This window comes from Colletotrichum destructivum, chromosome 11 (assembly GCF_034447905.1).
Source record: "Colletotrichum destructivum chromosome 11, complete sequence".
Lineage (NCBI taxonomy): Eukaryota > Fungi > Ascomycota > Sordariomycetes > Glomerellales > Glomerellaceae > Colletotrichum > Colletotrichum destructivum.
The window spans coordinates 146,492-166,869 of NC_085906.1; the positions used below are offsets into that span (position 1 = coordinate 146,492).

General features: G+C 61.8%; 1 protein-coding gene across 1 annotated transcript; it reads right to left on the reverse strand.

Annotated features, from left to right (window-relative positions):
• Positions 1-186: 186 nt before the first annotated feature.
• Positions 187-18,888, reverse strand: CDEST_15235 (Putative AMP-dependent synthetase/ligase domain, Condensation domain, AMP-binding, ANL; the record flags this gene model as incomplete). Its single annotated transcript, XM_062931391.1, has 3 exons — positions 187-14,388; positions 14,552-16,068; positions 16,191-18,888. 3 exons carry the CDS (start codon positions 18,886-18,888, stop codon positions 187-189), a joined length of 18,417 nt encoding a protein of 6,138 aa, XP_062787442.1.
• Positions 18,889-20,378: the final 1,490 nt, after the last annotated feature.

The window sequence follows — 20,378 nt, forward strand, 5'->3', positions numbered from 1 at the left end:
CGGCCTCTTGCAGTGGTGGGGTTATGTTGCCGGCTCCGGAGTCGCGGTCCTTGGAAACAGAATAAACACCGACTGTCCATAGTTTGCCCTTTTTACCTTGACTAAACTATCCATCTTTCCCCCTTAACCCTCGAACCTACCTAAGCAGACTGAAAAAACCCCCCCTTCTTCTGGTAATGGGTGCTCTTAGCAAGGCAAGATTGGATCCAAGCTAGCAACGTCAGGAATCGGTTGGCATCTGGTGTGTTCGGCCACGATCAAGCCAACAGCGCTCTCCAACTCCTCCGCCATTCTCTCCACTATGTCTTTGGGCACGACACGACCCGCGTATGAGAAGGACACTTTCAAGGAGCCCTTGCGAGCCTCGGCAAAAACAAAAACGTCCGCGCAGCCGAGGAAGGCTTCGTTCCCGATGGCGCGGACGGCCCTGACCACCACGTCGTCGCCGAGCGCGACGTCGCCTGCCACGGCCGCCTCGACCTCGCTGTTTTGGAACTGCAGGACCGAACTGAACACGTCGCGGCGCGCGTCCGAGTCGTCCTCGGGCCCGAACACCGGCCCGCCGTGGAAAGGCAGCCCATCCGCGAACTGACGCTGCACCGCAAGCAGGACGTCGGCCGCCGTCCACCCGCGCCGCAACCGCACGCGCATGGGCACGTAGTTCATGACGGGTCCGGCGACGGGCGGCAATGTGGCGCCGTCGCGGCCGGAAACGACGAGACCGAAGAGCACATCAGACGAGGCCGAAAGCCGGGCCAGAACGAGAGCCCAGGCGGCGTTGAGAAGGGTTGCCGTAGTGAAACCGGCCGGTGAGGACGTTGGATAGCCGGTAAGGGGTATTCTTAGCGGGATGGTGCAGGTGAACAGACGATCCGGATAAGAAGCCGCGAGAGACTGGCGGTTGCGGAGAACCCTCGTCGGTTTGCTACCACCACCACCACCGCCACCCAGGAGGGAACGCCAGTGCTCACGCGCCCGCCGACCGCTGGACCCTCTTGTTTCGCCGACAACGTGGTGTCTGAGGCTCGAGGCTGCCGGCAGCGGAGTGCCGGAGTAAGCGCAACGCAAGGTTTCGAGCATGGCGGAGAAGGACGACGCGTCGTATTGGGCGTGAGAGAGACGCATGACCAGGCAGGCGGTTTGACGGACGGGATCGGATATGAGGGTGAACCCCGTGACGGGAGTACCGAGTCGAAACGGTGACTTTGCTGCGTCGGCGACTGCCAGGTCCTTAGCCGCCATGGTTTGCAACTCGGCCTGGAAGTGACGATCAAGTTCCGCAAGGGCAAGGATCGGGGTTTCTTGGCTACGAAGGACGGCTTGGAAGATATCGCCGTTCTTCGAAAGGAAGACGGTCCGGAGAATGGGCAAGTGAAGGACGGTTTTCTGGATAGCAGCTCTTAGGCGGACAGGGTCAAGCGGGCCCAGGACATCCATGGCGAAGTATGTCATGTAGGCCCGCGGATCGGCGAGACAGCAGTTGACGCACCAGGACTGGAACTCGGTCGTCGGGAAGACGTCTTCGAAGCGTGGGTCAAGCAGAGATGTCGGTGCAGTTGCAGTTGCAGTTCCGGACCACCCGTAGTCCTCCTCCTCCTCCACCTCCTCCTCCGGCATGGGCTGCTCGGCCTTTGCCGGGCTTTCCCACCTCGTCATCGCCTCGGCCATATCTCGAAGCACCGGCGTCTTGAAGATGGCAGAGACTGGCAGACGGAACCCGTCGGCGCGTAAAGCGGACGACAACCGCAATGCCGTCATGGAATCGCCGCCAATCTGGAAGAAATGGGAGTCCAAATCAATCTCCTCGCCGCCGCCGCCGGAGCCGGAGCCGGAGCCGGAGCCAAGCACACGAGCCCACGTGGCTTTCAGACAGCCTTCGGTCTCCGTCTCCGTCTCCGTCTCCGTCTCCGTCCTCGTCTCCGTCCCGACGCCATCGTTGAGCGGTTCGAGTCCGGGGCGATTCCGTTTCTTCGGGAGGAGATGGAGAGCACGCATTTGTTCATCCATCGAGAGCGTCTGTAACAGTTTCTTCAGCCGTTTTCTATCCGTCTTGCCTGAGACCGACATGGGCATGTGGTTGATGGGGATGAAGAGAGTCGGAACCATGTAGGCGGAAACCACCTCGAGCAGCCGTCTCCGCGTCTCTTTGGCCGCCTGTCGAAACTCTTCTGTCAAGGGGCTCGTGTGCAGCGCAGCCGACTCTTCCAAGTCCGACCCGGTCGGAGAACCGCCGTCGTCTATCAGGGCGACCAGCATATCCCGGAGACGGCCTGATCCGTCGTCACGCGATATTACAACGTCAACAAAGGCCCGGCGCCCGGGTCGCGGCCAGCTCCGCGCAACGTGTCCTTCGATATCCTCGGCCTCGATGCGCAGTCCGCGGAGCTTCATCTGGTGATCTCTGCGACCCTCAAAGTGCAGCACTCCGCCGCCGTCTCGCCAGGCCAGATCGCCGGTGCGGAAGAAGCGGCGGCGGCGACGGCTGCTGCTGCTGCTGCTGCTGCTGCTGCTGCTGCTATCATCGGTAGCCCAGCCGGGACCGGATATGAAGGCGGACGCCGTCCTTTCGGGATCTCCCAGGTACCCCGATGCAAGCACCGGGCCCTCGATCAGCATCTCGCCGGTACACCCGTCGGGCACCAGCCGATGCTCGTCGGCGGGATCGACGAGCCACACGGCGCAGCCGACGGGCCTCCCGAGGCAACCGGCCGCCTCCGGCCCCTTGACGAAGGGCATGAGCACCGAAGCCACGGCGCACTCGGTCAGACCGTAGACGATGTCGAGCCTGGCCACGCGACCGGACCAGGCGGCGAGGTCCTGACGGGCGACCTTTTCGCCGCCGAGGATGACATGTCGGAGCGTAGGGATCGCGTCGGGGGCGAGGTGAAGCAACAGCCGCGCCACGGACGGCGTCAGCATGGCCGTGTTGACCTTCATGGCCGCCATGGCGCCGGCGAGGTCATCGCTGCGCGCCTCATCGGACGGCACGCACACGCAGCCGCCCGAGGTGAGGGTCAAGACGATCTCGTCGACCGAGACGTCGAAGGCGCTCGACGCGAACTGCAGCACGCGGCTGTCCGGAGTGAACCCCATGGGCGCACGGCGCGCGGCGCAGCTGCTCGCCAGGGCGCCGTGGCTGACGGCCACTCCCTTCGGAGACCCGGTGCTGCCGGAGGTGAAGATGACATAGGCGGTGGCGTCGAGGTCTATGCCACGCGTTGACGGTGGCATGTCGTCGTCGTCGTCGTCGTCGTCGTCGTCGTTCCCTGCAGGGAGCATGTCCGGGAGAACGATGACGCCGCCGCCGCCGCCGCCGCTTTGGTCGGCGAGCCCGGAGCGTACTCTGGACTCGTATCGGGGGGACGTGATGGCAACGCCGGCCGAGACGGACCGTAGGATGTGATCCACGGCCGCCTGCGGCAGCGCCGGATCCAACGGGACGAACCCGGCACCCGATAGCAAGACTCCGAGCACCGCCACGACATACCACAGCGACTTGTCGAAGCAGACGGGCACCGTATTGCCGGGCCGGACCCCGCGGGACACCAGCTGCGCGGCGACGCCGTGGCAAACACGACGCAGCTCGGCGTACGTCAACAGGCCGTCCCAGGCGTGCACTGCAGGGGCGTCCGGGGCGGCCGCCTCCGCCTGGGACGCGAAGAGGCTGGCGACGGAGTGGCCCGTCGGCTTGCCGGGGACGACGTGCCGCCAGCCATCGGCGCCCGATGCCTCCCTCGCGAGACGTGCGACGAGGTGCCGCACGCCGCCGTCCGAGGGTGGTTCGAGGGCGATGATTCCCAGGGCGCGGACGAACAAGGCGAGGGCTTTGTCGGCCTGGAACCAGGCCACGGCTTCGGCCCGGTACGCGAGCGAGACGGACACGGCGTCGTCGTCGTCGTCGTCGACAGCCACCGTGATGGCCATGTCGTACTCGGTAGCATCCAGGGATTCCATCAGTTGCAGGGAGACGGCAGTCGTCGTCGTCGTCGTCGTCGTCGTCGTCGTCGTCCCGGAACCCTCGGCCGTGTTCCTTCGCCGGAGGGAGATGCCCGTGTTGAAGAGCGCCCCGAGGCCGAGTTCGTGCTGGATGCCGGCCAGCGAGCAGTGGGCGTGCTGCAGGGCCTGGATCGACGCGTCGTGCGCGCGCTGCGCCGCCTCGTCGAGCGGCAGGTCGTCGTCGAGCGGAACGCGGCTCACCAGCATGGCGACGTAGGCGCCCACCGCGTGCTCGACACCGGCCAGGTCCGCCCCGCGGCCCGAGTAGAGGTAGCCGAACGTCGGGGCCTCACAGCCCGTGTAGACGCGGAGCACGGCGGCCCAGGCAACATGCGCCACGTCGCTGAGGGTCACGGCGCTGCGCCGGCAGAAGCCGTGTAAGGCGGCAGAGAAGTCCAGGTCGGCGTCGATGACGGCGGCGGGGACGGGCGTCTCGTCCGGCCGCGCCCCCGGCGAGGAGGCATCGTTCGACCCGTCGGACCGGCCCGGAAACAGGCAGGGCGTCGCGGACTGGAGGTAGCTTCTCCAGTACGCGGCGGATGCCTCCCTGCCTTGCATGTGGAGGGCGATGAAGTCCCTGTAGGACGGCCCCGGGCCGTGGGGAAGCTTGCCGGCGCACGCGAGCTCCAGCTCCCGGACGAGGACGTCTATCGAGTCCCCGTCGGCGACGGCGTGGCTGATGCTGAGCACGAGGCCTACACGGCGGCGGTTCACGTCGTCGTCGTCGTCGTCGTCGTCGTCGTCGTCCGAAGTCGTGACGATGGAGAGACAGTGCGGAGGCGTGACGCCCCGGCCTTTCTTCATGTCGAGTGCCGAGGGGGCCAAGGCCAGCAGGTTTTGTTTGGTGAACACGTTGTTGTTGTTGTCGTCGTCGTCGTTGCTCTGGAGACGGACATGGCGAATCTCGGGTCTTGTCCTCGTCGTCTTGAGAACCGCCTGGGTGTAGTAGGGCGGGTTATCGAGGAAGACGGTGCGTAGGGAATCGTGCCGGTCGACAACCGCCAGCCATGCGCGCTCCAAGTCCCCCTCGTCCGGCCGAGCAGCGACTCCACGCACCTCCCACGCCACCCGTGTCATGTAGTCGCCGACGCCCTTGTCCTGGCTCATCAAGATGCCCTGCTGCAAGGCCGAGCACGGGTACATGTCTTCGATGTCGGCGACGGAGAGCCCGCGCGCCGGCAGCTCGGCGAGTTCGAGCCGGGCGAGATCGTCGTAGTCGAGTGATAGCAGAGGCACGTCCGCCAGCGTCATGCTCTCCTCTAGACCTCCCGCCAGCACGCGTAGCTGCGTCTCCAGCGTGTTGATCCATTCCCGGAACCAGCGTCTCACCCCGTCCTGGCGATTCATGCGGCGGTTGTGCCGCATCGACAGGCGCAGCTGGTCCCCCTCGACCACGGCAGATATCTCAATGAGGGCCATGCGCGCCATGTCGGGGCTAACGTCGCCCAGAGAGAAGTCGGTCGTCGGATCCGTGACGCTCAGGAGTGGCCCCGTCGTCTGGTCGAGACTCGTAACCTTTCCTCCGTAGTTGAGCAGGATTTCTATTGGCATCGCAAAACCACCATCATCACCACCACCACCACCACTGCTGTTGTTGTTGTTGTTCTCTCGGAAGAGGATCCGAGCCCAGTCGAGCATTGCCGCACGCGACTTCATCCGCCGGTCGTCCTTGACTCGGCGGAGGCGCTCGGTGAACGAGCCGCCGACGGCTGCGTGTAGCCTGAGCGGGAACAACGTGGTGAACCATCCCACCGTCTGGGATACGTCCAGCTCGGGGAACAGATCGCGCCCGTGGCCTTCGAGAAAGATGGTGACTTCCTGCTGCCGCTGCCGCCGCTGCTGTTGAAAGACGTCGAGGAACGATGCCATGAGCGAGGTGGCCAGTATCTCGACCGGCTCCGTCCGCAAGGGCCGGTTCGCGGCGTCGAGGAACACGTCTGTCAACGCCTTGTCCATCGTCACCGAGCTCGACTGGACGTCGGCAAACACGTTGGGATTGTCCTGCATCCCCCAGAACCGCAACGCCTCCAGCACCTGGGCCTCGTGTCGTCGAAGCAGTGTCTCGCCGCCGCCGCCGCCGGCCGACAGTTGGACCGCCTGAGCGCGGCACCAGGCACCCCATGAGAGGGATGTTGTTGGAGCAGTGATGATGATGGGCTCTCCGGCGAGGAGCAGCTGCAGGTCATCGACGATGACACGCCAGGAAACGAGATCAACGACGAGATGATGGGCCACCAGGAAGAACAGTCGTTTCCCGTCCGGCTTCTCCAGCACGCGTGCCGAGAACACGGGTCCGTTCTGTATATCCAAGCCCTGCTGTACACTTGCCAGCTCGTTCTGCAGTACGCCACCGTCGTCTTCATCGGCCATCTTGGAGACTGCGACGTCCATCGACAGTTGCGGCGCCCGGGTGATATCTTGCCGCCAGCTCCCGGCCTCGTCTCGTCGGAACCGGGCTCGCAGAGAGTCGTGACGGGCAACGAGGCTCTCCAACGCCTGTTGGAGTTTCGGCAGGCTCACCGATCCGGGAAGATGAAGCAGGAGGCTCTGGTTGAAATGGTGACATCCCGGAGGCGAAAGTGAGAAGAAGAGCCTCTGCATTGGCGATAGCGGCACCGGCACCGGCACCGGCATCACCGCCGCTACCTGAGTGTTGTTGTCGTTGTCGTCGTCGTCGTCGTCGTCGTTCCCCCTAGCACCACCATTCTGCGAGTCTTGCTGAACGACGACCGCGGCCGTGGCCTTTTGCATCAACGCGGCGAGAGCAGACAGAGTCTGGCGCCGCATTATGTCCCTCATCGCGAGCCGGAAGCCTCTTGTCTGCAAACGGGCCATCATGCGCATGGCAGCAATAGAATCGCCGCCCAAGCCCATGAAGGTCGAAGAGCTGCTGATTCTGCTCGGTTCGACACCGAGGACCTCGGCCCACACTCCGGCAAGAAGACGTTCGGCGTCGTCGTCAAGCACCCTTCCACCTTTTGGTATCTCGGCGTCGTCGTCGTCGTCGTCGTCGTCGTCGTCGTCGTCGTTGTTGCTTGGTGTCAAGCCCAGAAAGCTGGACCGCGGTAGACCGCCTGCGTATTCTCGCAGCTTACGTCTGTCGGGCTGCTCTTGTTGTTGTTGTTGTTGTTCCTTGTGCCCGCACGCCAGGTAAGCCAAGTCATCGAGAAGAACAAAGGCCGAAGGAACAAGACGACGGGGTATACGTCCCAGGAGCATCTCTTCCTTGGCCCTGAGAGCGAGGCTGCGTGCCTCGTCGTCGTCGTAGTAGTCTCCGTTACGGATGAGGCCTTTTCCAATAAAAGCAACGAGCATGGGTTTTCTTTGCCCTTGTTTCGGGCCGCCTGGGAGGACGACTTCCGCCGTGACTGTTGCGCCGCCGGGCAGATGCTTCCTCACGGCGTCTTCGACCTCGTCAAGAACCACGAGATGGCCGTCAACATGACGCTGGTTCTCTGCCAATCCGAGGACGTGCAGTTGACGACCCCCGAAGACGGTGCGTGCCAGATATCCGGTGGCGAAGCATGGCCCAGCTGCCCAGGGACCGTTCTCGACGGGTGTTAGATCCTCCTCCTTCATCATCTTGACTTCCTTTCCCTCTTGGAGTATGATGCAGAGCTGTCCGACAGCGCCTCGCGGCACCATCTTCTTCTTGTTGCTCGGCGAGACGATGACCAAGGACGGTGCTGTTGTTGTTGTTGTTGTTGTTGTTGCTGTTGTTGTTGATGTTGCTGTTGTTGTTGTGAGCAGGTTGCGCCAAACCTTCTCCCAGTCGGCCGTCTCGGGACCCCGGACCTCACGATAGTCACAGAGCGCCGCCGCCGCCACCGCCGCCGCCGCTGCCTCCTCCCTCACCACTTGAGGAACTCGCAGGTGCGGTGGGACAAACTCGACGTCTCCCACGGTCTTGGTGCCGCTGCTGCTCTCGCCCAGCTGCCGCACGACAAACTCAAAGGTGTCCATCAGGGCCTCCACGTCCTCGCGGGAGAGGAGCTTGTCGTCAAACGTCAAGCTCAGATGGAGGTCCTCCGCCGCGTCTGCCGCCGCCGCTGCGACGGTGCACTCGAGGACTAGAGCCGAGTCCATGTGATTCACCCTCTCAGTCCCCAGCTCGCTTTCGGGAACGGGCGTCATCCCCAGCAGCAGATGCTCCGCTGTGCCCTCGGCGGCGGCGGCCTGGAGTGTGATGACTTGCCGCGTGTCGAAACGGCATGCCGTCGCCGCGTCTGACGACATCTTGGCAATGTTCTGGACGCCCTCGTGCTCGAAGCCCATCATATCACCCGCCTCCCGTTGGATGCGGCCCAGGAAATCCTCAAGGGCTTCGTCTGGGGAGATGACGACGCGGACGGGGACGGTGGCAAGCGTAGGAGCGACCATGTCTACGAGGCCGTCGAGGTCGCCGTCGCGGCCCGACAGCGTCATGCCCCAGCAGACGTCGAGAGAGTTGGTATAGACGGAGAGGACCAGTCCCCAGGCCGCGCGGAGGACGGTCGCATCAGTGACACCGTGGGGGAGGAAGACGTTGCCGCCGTGGCGAAGTGATACGGAGCGGTATAGCGTGCTGTTGGGTTCGGGCCCCGCGTCGTCGTCGTCGTCGTCGTCGTCGTCGTCGCCCGAGAGGAGAAGACGGCACGTCTTGGCGCCTCGGAGATACGACGCCCAGAACCGCTGGCTACCTCCGGGGCCGGCCCCGTCGTCTCCGGCCGTGACGGCGTCACGCCGCCGGCACCATGAGATGTAGTGGGAGAAGGAGAGCGACGGGCCGAGTCCACGCCCGTTGTAAGCCCATTCGAGCTGACGGAGCATGATGGACATGGAACGGCCGTCGTACAGCGCGTGGTGGATGACCCAGCAAAAGAAGTTGCCGTCGTCTTTGGAGCGCACCTCGAGGAAACGAGACAGGAGAACCCCGAAGACGTCGCCGGTGGCAGCACCACCAGCAGCAGCAGTAACACTGCGTTGCCGCGCCAGCACATCTCGCAGGCTCCGGGCTTCGATTTGCGTCCACGAGAATGCGGCTTCGGGGCTCACGACAGCCTGGGCCAGTCTGTCGTCGTCGTCGTCGTCCAAGAGGAAGAAGCGGGTTCTCAATATCTCATGTGTTGCCACGAGGGCCCGGCAGGCGGCCTGGAGCCGGCCGGCTTGGACATGCGCGGGCATCCGGAACGCAAACACGTTCGTATAGGAACCCGTCTTCCGTAGGGACGTGGTCAACATGGCTTCCTGGAGGGGGCTGCAGGGCAACACATCCTGCACCATGTCGATGCCCACGCCGGCGCAGTGCCGAGCCGCCGCCAGCTTTGCCGTCTGGGCCGTCGTGGAGTCGAGGAGGGAGAACGGCGGCGGCGGCGGCGGCGGCCCCCTCGTCGTCATCGTCGTCGTCGTCGTCATGTCTTGCTTGGACGTATCTTGCTTGGACGATGCGTGCGATGTCGACGGCATGGTCAAGGCCGAGGCCATGTCCTCGAGCTTCGGACAACGGAAGATGGCACGAACACCCAAGGTCCACCCCTCGTCCGAACGCGCCAGAGACGCCAGCTGGACCGCGTTCACCGAGTGACCACCGAGTTTGAACCAGTCGTCCTCTACGCCAATGTCTTGTTCCGGGACGGCAAGGACACGGGACCACAGTCGCCGCAGCTTGGATTCCTCTGCGGTACGAGGAAGCTGTTTCGGTCGTGATTCGCCCAGGAAATAGGGGGTTAGGTCGCGTGGGGCCAAGTCGGCAACGAGACGGCCGAGGCCTTTCCGGTCCGTCTTGCCGCTTGAGTTGACGGGGATGTGTGAAACGGGCACGTACAAGGCCGGGACCATGTACTCGACGAGGACGCCCTTGAGATGGCTCTGGAGGCGTCTCATGGACGAGGTGAAGGTGTCGGAACAAGCGAGAAGCAGAGGGCTGTCTGTTCTTTGGCGGCGGTTCTCGAGGCAGAAAAAGGTGGCCAGCATGTCAGAGGAGCCGGCGCCTCCTCCTCCTCCTCCTTGTCCTCCGACCCTGACGACGTCGACGACCAGACCGCAATGCTCCGGGACCTCCTTGCTCGCTCTGATTTGGGCCGTGATTTCGTCCAGCTCGAGCCGTTGGCCCCTCAGCTTTGCCTGCCTGTCCATTCTCCCAACAATGGTGACGGAGCCGTCGAGGTTCAGCGTTCCGAGATCGCCCGTCCTGTACAGACGGCCTACACGGTGGCCATGGCCCCCCAACTGGACGCCGTCCTCCTCGACAAAGGCGTCAGCGTGGTTGTCACCACGGTCTCCCGCCTCGCCAAAGTATCCCCGGCCCACGATGGGACCCTCGATGCAGATCTGGCCGACGCACCCGAACGGTACTAGCCGCCCGTGGTGGTTGTCTTTGGCGTCCGTGATCCACACGCGGCACCCGTACGGTCTCCCGATGTTGTTCACGTCCAAGTCGGCGTTGGCGGACGAGTGCCGCTGGACGGTCGCGGCGATGGAACACTCGCTCGGCCCGTACCCGTTGAAGAGCGCCTTCACCGCGTCCCGCCACGTATCCATGATCTCGGCCGTCATCGGCTCGCCGAGCAGGACGAGACTGCGGAGAGACCCCGCGACGTCGGCGGGCGACATGAACCGCGCCACCGTGGGCGTGAGAAGGGCAAAGTTGACGTGCCACGCGCGGATGACGGCGGCTATGTCGTCCCGGACGTCATCGAGCGTCGGGACCACAACGCTGCCGCCGGCGACCAGGGGCAGCAGTATCTCATCCAGCGAGGCGTCGAAGCCGTGGCTCGCATACTGCAGGGTGCGCGTGTGCCGAGACACGTCCATGGCCTTGCTGCGGCTCGCCAGGCTGGTCGCCAGACTGGCCTCCTCGATGACGACGCCTTTGGGGTCCCCGGTGCTGCCCGAGGTGAACAAGAGGTACGAAACATCGTTCGGGGCCGGTGATGGAGGCACCCGCCGCCGACCACTAGGTAAGCCCTCCTCGGACAACGACGACGACGATGACGACGACGACTTGGGGCTCCCCCCGAAAGACGAAGCCGACACGACGATCGGGCGTAGTCGTCGTCCTCGTCCCGGGTCTAGAGAGGAGATGCGATCCAGCTGGGCCTCGGAGACCAGTACATGCTCCATGCCCAGCCGTCCCGTCACGGCCAAGACTCTGGCGTCCGGCCAGGCAACGTCCAGCGGGACGAAGGCCGTCCGTGGCGTCTTGAGCACGGCCAGCAGGGCGAGGACGTACAGGGGGGATTTCTCAAACAGAAGCCCGATATAGCGCTGGTGTCCGTCGCCGTCGTCTGGACACGCTGCCCCCCCAGTGTTGGTGGTGGTGGTGGTGGTGGTGTTGATGAGATGCTGCGACAGGGCATCGCTCCGTCTGTCGAGCTCTGCGTACGTCAAGGAGCATCCGTGGCCCAGGACAGCCGGGGACCTTGGGAGGCGTAACGCTTGTAGGCGAAACATGTCCGCCGTCGTCACCTCGACGGGGGCAACCTGTCCTCCGCTCAAGGCCACTATCCTCTCCCTCTCGTGCGGACTCGTCAGATGGACGTCGCCCACGCTGCGACCTTGTCTCGGGCCGTCACGGTCACGCAGTTGTTGGACTACGAAGTCGAGCTGGTGCAAGAGGAGCCGCAGCTCCTCGTGCGGGATGACATCGGCTTGGTACTGCGCGGCCACGCGTGTCCGACGACCCGGGCCGACGAAGCACTCGAGGTTCAACGGGTGTGTGTGAAAGTCCGTCAAGGCGGTCGTCATCTGCTCGTGGCCGACGAGCTGCGGCGGCGGCGGCGGGGACGGAGCCTGGCGGCGGCCATCATGCGCCTCGGCCTTCTGCTGCTGCACCACCAGCAATACGTCGAATGCGCATGCCCCGTAGCCGGCGACGCTGCCGATCTCCTGCAGTCCCAGGTGCTGATGCGGGATGACCTCGGCGGCCTCGTGTTGGACGCGGCGCAGGAAGCTCTCGACGGCTTCACCCGGGGACCATCGGATCCTGGTCGGCACGGTGGCGATGGTGGGGCCGAGGATGGTCTCGACGTCGTCCAGGGCAATGTCTCGACCACTCCGGACCGTCCCAAAGGTCACATCCGATGCGGTGGTGTAGCGGGAGAGGACGAGGGCGAGACCGGCGCTGAGCAAAGTGGATGGGAGGATGTCCGATGAGGATGATGACGAGGATGACGAGGATGACGAGGACAACGGTGACGACGTATCAAGGTCAACGTCCAAGTGAGAATAGCCCCCCGAGGCACGACCCGGCTGCTCTGGGGTCCCCGTCCCCCCTCTTCGGCGGCGTATGGTTGTGGCACTGGAATTATACAGTCGTTTCCGCCAAAAGAGGGCCGCCCTCTCCTTTGCTGCACTCCCCGAGACGTATTCGATGAAGCGCGAAAAGGGCGATGTCCTGGTGACTATGCGACCTTGATATGCCTCGTTCACGACGGCGAGCATCATCTCGTACGTCGGACCGTCATAGAGGCAGTGGTGCAACGTCCAGACAAAGTACATGTCGTCGTCGGCTTGTTGTTGCTGGACCAAGGCATACCTGGAGAGAGGCGCCCCGGCCGCGACGACGACTTTGCCGTCCTCGGCCAGCCACTCCGCGAGACTGCCAGAGTACCTCGAGATCTCGACGGGAGCCGGAGCCAGCACGACCTGGCGGAACAGCCCCGACTCGTCCTCGACGATGCGCGTCGACAGGATGGGCATGGCCGCCACGGCCGTGTCCCACGCAGCGACGAACCGCCCCGTGGAGAAGTCGCCGCCGCCGGCTCCTCCTCCTCTGATGCGCTTGAAGACGTTCCGGCTGACGTAGGTGGACGATTTCCCGACGGAAGAGGCGAACATGGACGCCTGCAGGGCCGAGCAAGCGCAGATGCTCCGGATCCGGTCGACCGGCACACGGCACTGCCGAGCCGCCTCGGAACGGAGCTCCTTGGTCGCCAGGCTCGGCGCCGACGAATCCCGTCGAGGAGGCAACGGTTTCTTCGACGACGACGACGACGACGACGACAGCAGCGAAGCCATGTCGCAGAGTCTGTTGCTGACCAGGATATCTCGGACGTCCAGGCGGTAGCCTCGGGCGCGAGCCATTCGAGACAGCTTCATGGCCGAGATGGAATCGCCGCCGGCACGGAGAAAAGAGTCTTGTCGTCTGAAAGAACCAAACGTCTTCTTGCCTAGGACAGTCTCCCACATGGATGAGAGCTGGCGTTCTGCCTCTCCCAGTGGGGGCTCGGAGCAGCCCTCCTCCCCTTCCAGCTCGCAGTAATACTGCATGAAGCTCTCCTCCGAGAGGGCCATCGCGTGCTGCTGGAGCGTTTTGCGGTCCATCTTCTGGGATGCCTCTGCCTTGGGCATGTAGGACAGGGGGATGAAGCTCGAGGGCACCATGTACGCCGGCAGGGTCCCCATCAGCCGGCTGGAGAGATCCCGGGCTTCAGCGGCGAAAGCCGGGGTCATGGGGAGTACGAGGGCTTCTTCGTCCTGCCCATCGATAGGCGCCGCGCCCGCTCGTGGGATGAAGGCCACTATCCTCAACGAGGCACTAGCATCAACCCCCCGTTTCACGGCAACCACGGCGACGGGTCGCCCTTTGACCAGGGTTCCGAGATGATGCTCGATCTCGCCAAGCTCCACGCGCTGCCCGTTGATCTTCACCTGGGAGTCCTTTCGACCAATGTAGCTGATGGACCCGTCATCGTTGTACGTGGCCAAGTCCCCGGTCCGGTAGACCATGTCCCCGTTGTCCCTGCGACGGCGGCCCGAGGCGACCCCCTCCGACAACCACCGCGTGCCGGGGAGGAAGACGGCCGCTGTCTTGTCCGGCTCGTTGAGGTAGCCGCTGGCCACGATCGGCCCTTCGACCAGAATCTCTCCCACACACCCGATCGGCACGAGAGCGTCGGGGTTGCTCGGGGACGCCAGCCATAGCGCCGACCCGACGGCCCGGCCAATGGAGTTGACCTTTCCGGGATCCCGCGTCACATCCCCGGCGCTGCATATCACGGCCGTCTCGGCGGGCCCGTAGGCATTCACCAGCCGGACCGCCGCCCTGCCGGTCCACCGGGATATGACGGAGCGGTTGATGGCCTCGCCCGTCGGGGCGAGCGTCTTGAGGCACGGGACGTCGCCGGGGGCCAGGAGCCCGATGACGGTGGGCGTGAGGAAGGCGAAGTTGGCGTCGAGCCGGACGATGCTCCCGGCCAGGTCGCCGAGACGTTCGGACTCGGACGGGATCACGACACAGCCGCCGTTTGCGAGCGGGGTGAAGATGTCGGCGATGCTGGTGTCGAACGTGTAGGCACTGAACTGGTACCCGCGCGTACCAGGCCCAACGTCCATGGCGCGGCCCTGGGCGAGGATGCTGGTGCATATGGCCCGATGGCTCACGCGGCAGCATTTGGGAACACCGGTCGAACCCTAGGCAAAACGAATGAGAATCAACGTTTGGTTGTTTCCATCTTTGAACCGTCGCAGACGGCAGACCTTGGATAAGTAAGGGGAGAGGGAGGGAGACGGAGGGAGACGGAGACGGAGACGGAGAGGGAGACGGAGGGGGGGGGGGGGGGGGGGGTCTTCTTACTGATGTTGTCATGATGTACGCGATATCCTCCGGTGAGACATTGACCAGACGATCAGATGCTGCTGGTGGATTGGGGTCCGGCTTCGAGCCCTCGGCCAACTCAGCGGCCATCTTGACCCCCTTCACTCCGAGGACCTCCGCACAGAACTCGGCGTCCGGCTCGTCGCAGCACAAGACAAAGTCAGACGCGACCGAGTCCAGGATGGCCTTCACCCGCCGCGCCGGATACGCGCCGGTTTCAGCGGCGGGATGCGATACGGACACGAACGTTGCGCCGCACTTCAGCACGGTGAGCATGGAAACGACGGCGAGGGCGCTCTTCTCGAAGCAGAGGGGCACGACGGTCCCGGGTCGCACTCCCACGCGGTCCCGGAGGCGCCCGGCCAGGCGGGTGGAAGCCAGATCCAACTCGGCGAACGTGTACGACTTGTCCGGGCCGACCAGGGCGAGGCTATCCGGCGGCCGCGCGCGCGACTGGGCGGCCACCATCTCATGCAGGGTCGTCTTCTCGGCCGGCGGCACGTCTGCGTTCCAGCGCCAGATGGTTTCGGCATGACAGGCCGGCAGGAGGTCCACCTCGCCGAGCAACAAGTCCGAGTCTGAGCCGGGGACGCAGGCGGCTCGGCGGAACTGACATACCACCCCGTCGAGAACCTCCAGGAGGCGCGTCATCTGAGCGGGAGACGTCATGGTCGAGTCGTAGGACACGCGGAGGTCCGCCGCGCCGTGGGCCCGTAGAAAGCAGTCGATGGTGATGGGATGAGAGTGGAAACCGGGCCGGCTGGTGGTGTCGTCGTGCACCCGGGCAATGCCCAGCGAGCTGGCAAAGGCCTTGAGAGAATCCTGCTGGTCCGGATGGATAACCAGCAAGCTGGTGTACTCCCCGGCGCCCGGGTCGTCGCACATTCTCTTGATGTTCTGCATCCCCGTTTGCTCGAACGGCATCATGCGTGCCGAGTCCCTCTGGGTCGCCTTCAGGAAGGACGAGACCCGTTGATCGGTGTTGAGCCGAAAGCGCAACGGTACGGTGGCCAGCGTAGGGGTCGCCAGCCGTTGGATATCGCGAATGGGAGCCGTGCGGCCGTTGGTCACGGAACCGTAGACGACATCGTTGCTGCCCGTGTAGCAGGACAGCACGAGGGCCCACGCGGCCTTGATCAAGTTGGCGGCGGTGATGCCCTCGGTTCTCTCGGATCCCGGGATGCCGGACTGCTGCTGCTGCTGCTGCTGCTGCTGCTGCGGCGGCGGCGGCGGCGGCGGCGTCCTGATGGTGTAAGTGAGCAGTCCGTCGGGACGTGTCGCCGCGTTCTGGCGCATCCGGGGATAGTGACATGGCTCCTCTCCCGGTCGCCGTTGTAGCTGCTTCTCCCAGAACGCGGCCGTTTGAGGCCGAAGCGCGACCTCGACGCAATGATCGGCAAATCCCTTGGCTGACGGCGGTGCCGGCAAGGCCTCTACACTTGAGGGATCACGGTAGGCGCTCGCTACCGTCTCCAGAATGAGAGCATCAGACCAGCCTGGAGAGCAACAACGACAACAAGGTTATCCATATTAGTTAATGCCCATGGCGCCTGCGAGTGTAAAAAGGCATGAATGACAAAAAACAAAAAACAAAAATAGCTAGAGACACATGACTTACCGTCGTGGGTGGCATGATGTGATATCCACGCGAAAAGCCGAGCCCTCTTGGAGACTCCAAACTTCACAAGCGGCATGTTCGATCCCGTTGTTGGAAGCGACGGAACGTCTTGGAGGCTGTCAAAATAAGTGACGGCGAACGGTTCTTGGACGACGGCGGAAAACGACCTTGTCTCGCCGACCTGGAAGATCCTCGTTCTCAGGATCGGATATCTCTCGTACGCCACTTGCCACGCCAGGATGAACCGGTCGAGATCAATCGAGTCCGGCAACTCAAAGACGGCGCTACGAACGTATGACCCCGGTCGATGGGCGGAGATGGCCAACATGGCCTCCTGGAAAGGCGTGGCAGCATACACGTCTTGGACCTTGTCCAAGGAGACGTCGCACGCAACAGCGGCCTCTGCGAGGAGAGTCTCCCGATGCACACCATCCGAGCAGCTGCCGCCGGTATCGGTGCCCCCTCTACCTTTCGGTTCATCCTGCTCCGACAGTGGGCGGATGGCGCTCGCCATCGACCCTAGGCTCGGGTTCAGGAAGACATCCTCGACCGACATCATCTTGTTCGCCTTGGACGCCTCCGCCACCAGGCGAATAGCGGCAATCGAGTCTCCTCCAAAGGCAAAGAAATCGTCCTCCGTATGCTGGGGAGGGTCCGGAGCGCCCAGGACCTTGGCCCAAAGCGCCGCCAGTAGAAGTTGCTCCGCGCTCTCCAGGTTCTTCGACCCCTTGCGCTCCCCTCCCAGGGAGTACGCATGAAGCTGCTCGGGCGTCAGGCTGCTTCCGAGCGCCACGAGAGTCCTCCGATCGGTTTTGCGAGAGAGAAGCACCGGCATGCTGGACAGGGGCACGTAGACGGAGGGAACCATGTACGATGGTAGGCTTTCTCGGAGGCGTTGGCGGAGGCGCAGGAACCCGAGCCGGAGATCACTGGTCATCGGCAGCACGATTTCCTCGCCTGGGTTGATACTCGTCGAAGTGCCCTTGGTCATGAACACTGCAAGACGCGGTTGGTCCTCGCCGATGACTTGCGCCGCGGCGAGAGCCGGGTATTGAACGCTGTTGCGGACCCTGTACTCGACCTCGCCGGGCTCGATCCTCCTGCCGTTCAATTTCAGCATGTGGTCTTTGCGGCCGCAGAACACCATGCCTCCGTCGGTTTCGTCGTAGCATCTCACCAGATCTCCGGTCAGATACATGCGAGACGTGGACCTAGGGCACCACGCGGGGGGCTTGATGAACTTGGCCGAGGTCTCGGCCTCGTCATCGAGGTATCCCCTTGCGACAATGGAGCCTTCGATGACAAGCTCACCAACGGCACCAAGAGGAACAAGCTTCCGGTGGTCTTCGGGGTCGACGATCCATGCCCGCGCACCCACGGCGCACCCTATCCAGTCAGCACGGGTGCCGGGCATCATGACGGCCGGGGCGCAGGTCGAGGCCTCGGTGGACCCGTATCCGTTGACGAGATGCAGCTTGGGAGCCCACGTCTCAATGAGATCCCTCGTCGGACCCTCACCCACCACAGTCATCGCCTCAAGGCCGGGCACGTCGAGGGGAGATAGCGTTGAGATCAGAGCCGGCGTCAACGCGGCGAAGCTGATGCGGTGCGAGTTGATAACGCCGGCCAGATTGTTGAGGCATTCCGCCACGGGGACGAGACAGACGCATCCCCCGCGGATCAGCGTCGACCAGATGTCGTAGACGCTCACGTCGAAAGTGAATGCCGAGAACTGCAGAGCGCGGGTTTTCGTGGATATCTTCTGGACGGCGGCGTGGGTGCTGGCCGAGGTGCATATGGCACAGTGGTCCAGAACAACGCCCTTGGGAGCTCCGGTGCTGCCAGACGTGAACAGGATAAAGGCCGTATCGGTGGGCTCTGGAAGCGACGAGACGCCTTCCAGCGACGCAACTTCTGCTACAAGCAGACTCGCACAGTCTGGGATGACTAGATTCTGGACACTCGGCAGGTTCTTGAGGAATTGATCGAGGTATGCCGGCGCAACCAAGGCCAGCGTGGCACCAACCCGTTCGGCAATGGCGGCTTGTCGACTCGGCGGATACGACGGGTCGAGTGGCACGGCGATGGCCCCAAGCTTCAAGACGGCAGCAAAGCCCACAACGGAGCGGGCTTCCTTGGCGCAGTAGAACAGGACGGCCGTCTCTGGTCCCACGCCGCGGCCTCGAAGGATCAGGGAGAGATGTGTGCTAGCGGCTTCGAGCTCGGCGAACGTGAGCACGGCATCCGGTCCTTCGACCGCCGTTGCTCGAGGGTCGAGGTTTGCGCGCCGAGAGATGCTGGCGGGGATCGTGCTACAAGTCTGCGGCGGAGCATCACGGTTCAGTGCCGCGATGAGGCGCCTGTCTTCTTCGCAGAGAAGAGTAAACTGGTCCGACGTGGGCGAGGTCCCGGCAAGCAGTTGGCGCAAAATATGGTCAAACTGTGAAGCAATGCGGTCTTTGCCGCTTCTGCCCCCAAGAGACAGTCCTCTTGTATTCAAGTCCGTCGAGAACGCGGTGACCGAGTCCATGTCCAAAGGCCCCGTCTCTCTCGGCAGCGGTGAGCCGTTGGCCTCGGGCAGGCCGTTGTATAGAGAGGCGAGTATTTCCCACGCCGCAGCGGAGCATGCTTCCAACCGGTCAACATGTGGGTGAGTTTTAGAAGATGATTGCGTCTGATGAGAAATTGAGAAGCTCATGTTGGGTCGAGGCATCTATAATGAGTTCTTGTGACAAGCGTTGGAGACAGATGAGTTGTTTGCTAGCAGTGGCAGCTACTGAAATAGTCAACCTAGATGCTAGGAACCAAGCTTGGCAATTGTGTTTCTCTCTATTTGACAGGCTAGGAGCTCTGTTTTATGCATTTAAAGCAATGAGGCAGGTGAACTACCAGCTTCAGCAGTTTAAGAATGCATGCACAGGAAGTTTTTATCAGCTCAACCTGCCCTTCCCTTTTTAATTATACAAACCAGACAGGCCCCAGAGCTTTTTTTATAAAAAGACAGGGAGGTTAAGGTAATTTTAAGAAAACCTTAAGTGTCTAGTATTATAAGATATGTATCTCTAACTATAACTAACTATAACTAGCCCTAAACTAGTAAACATTTTAAAAACATACAGTAAGAGACAACTAGTCTATAGATATATTACGGTACGTTACCTGAAGACTACTAAACCTACTACTCTAAAGCTTATAAGTCTTACTAACTTAAGTATACTAGTATACATTTAAAAATAACTTTTAGCTAATGTAGTAGATTATGCTAATATTAGTATACAGATAGGTTCTTTTTAAATTAATTTTAAAGCTTAGTATAAACCTGTACATCTATGTAGAATTTATACAAATTGCTGTGTTTATTACTTACAGTGGTTTATTATAGAATAATACCTCCTTACTGTAATATTAATATTTTAGAAATGTATTGCTAAAAGCTCTAAGGCTTAAATATACATTTTAGACCTAAGACGTCCCTTTTCTATAATAGTTGTCTAGTCCTTATAATTAATAATTCATTGAAATAGTCTAAAGAAGTATAGCCTATCATAAGTAGCTAGTAAATAAGAGTAAACCTACTATTATTAGTGTTTTTACCTTTATAGGCTCTAAATAATAGGGCGGAATATTAGTAAAGCTATAAAAGATAGAAAGTCAGAAATATCTGCTATAGTTGATATAAGAATACAAAGATAAGAGCTTAAGTTGCTTTTAGGCATCGTAAGAGGTCCTCATCTAATAGAAATATCAGAATGGAACATCCCTGGCCCGTCCAAATCAGTACCTTGCTTGCATCCTGCAAGCTTGATCTCAATCACCTCAACCTGCCTTGCTTTAGACAGGATGTTGACTAATCTCAACCAATAAAACCGGGGAGCAACGATCTGCCCCGCCGCCAGTTCAGGTTAGTGCCGCGCCTGTAGCAAGTAGGGTGAAATTCTTCCTGATAGAAAGTTTGTGCGCATGTGGGAATGGAAGCAAGTCAAATCCGAGCAAGTAATGGATGTATTGTCTCGGTACCCGACGCTGGCTTTGGGGGCGTGTGATTCTAAAAAGGAGGTCGAGCGAATAGTTCCAAATCGGGCAATTTAGCCCCACCAACCGGGATCCAGAACCTTGTTTGTTTCACACTACTTCACGCTAAACTTTATCCGGATATCCGGAACTAAGAAGCTTCTTGTTCCCCAGCCC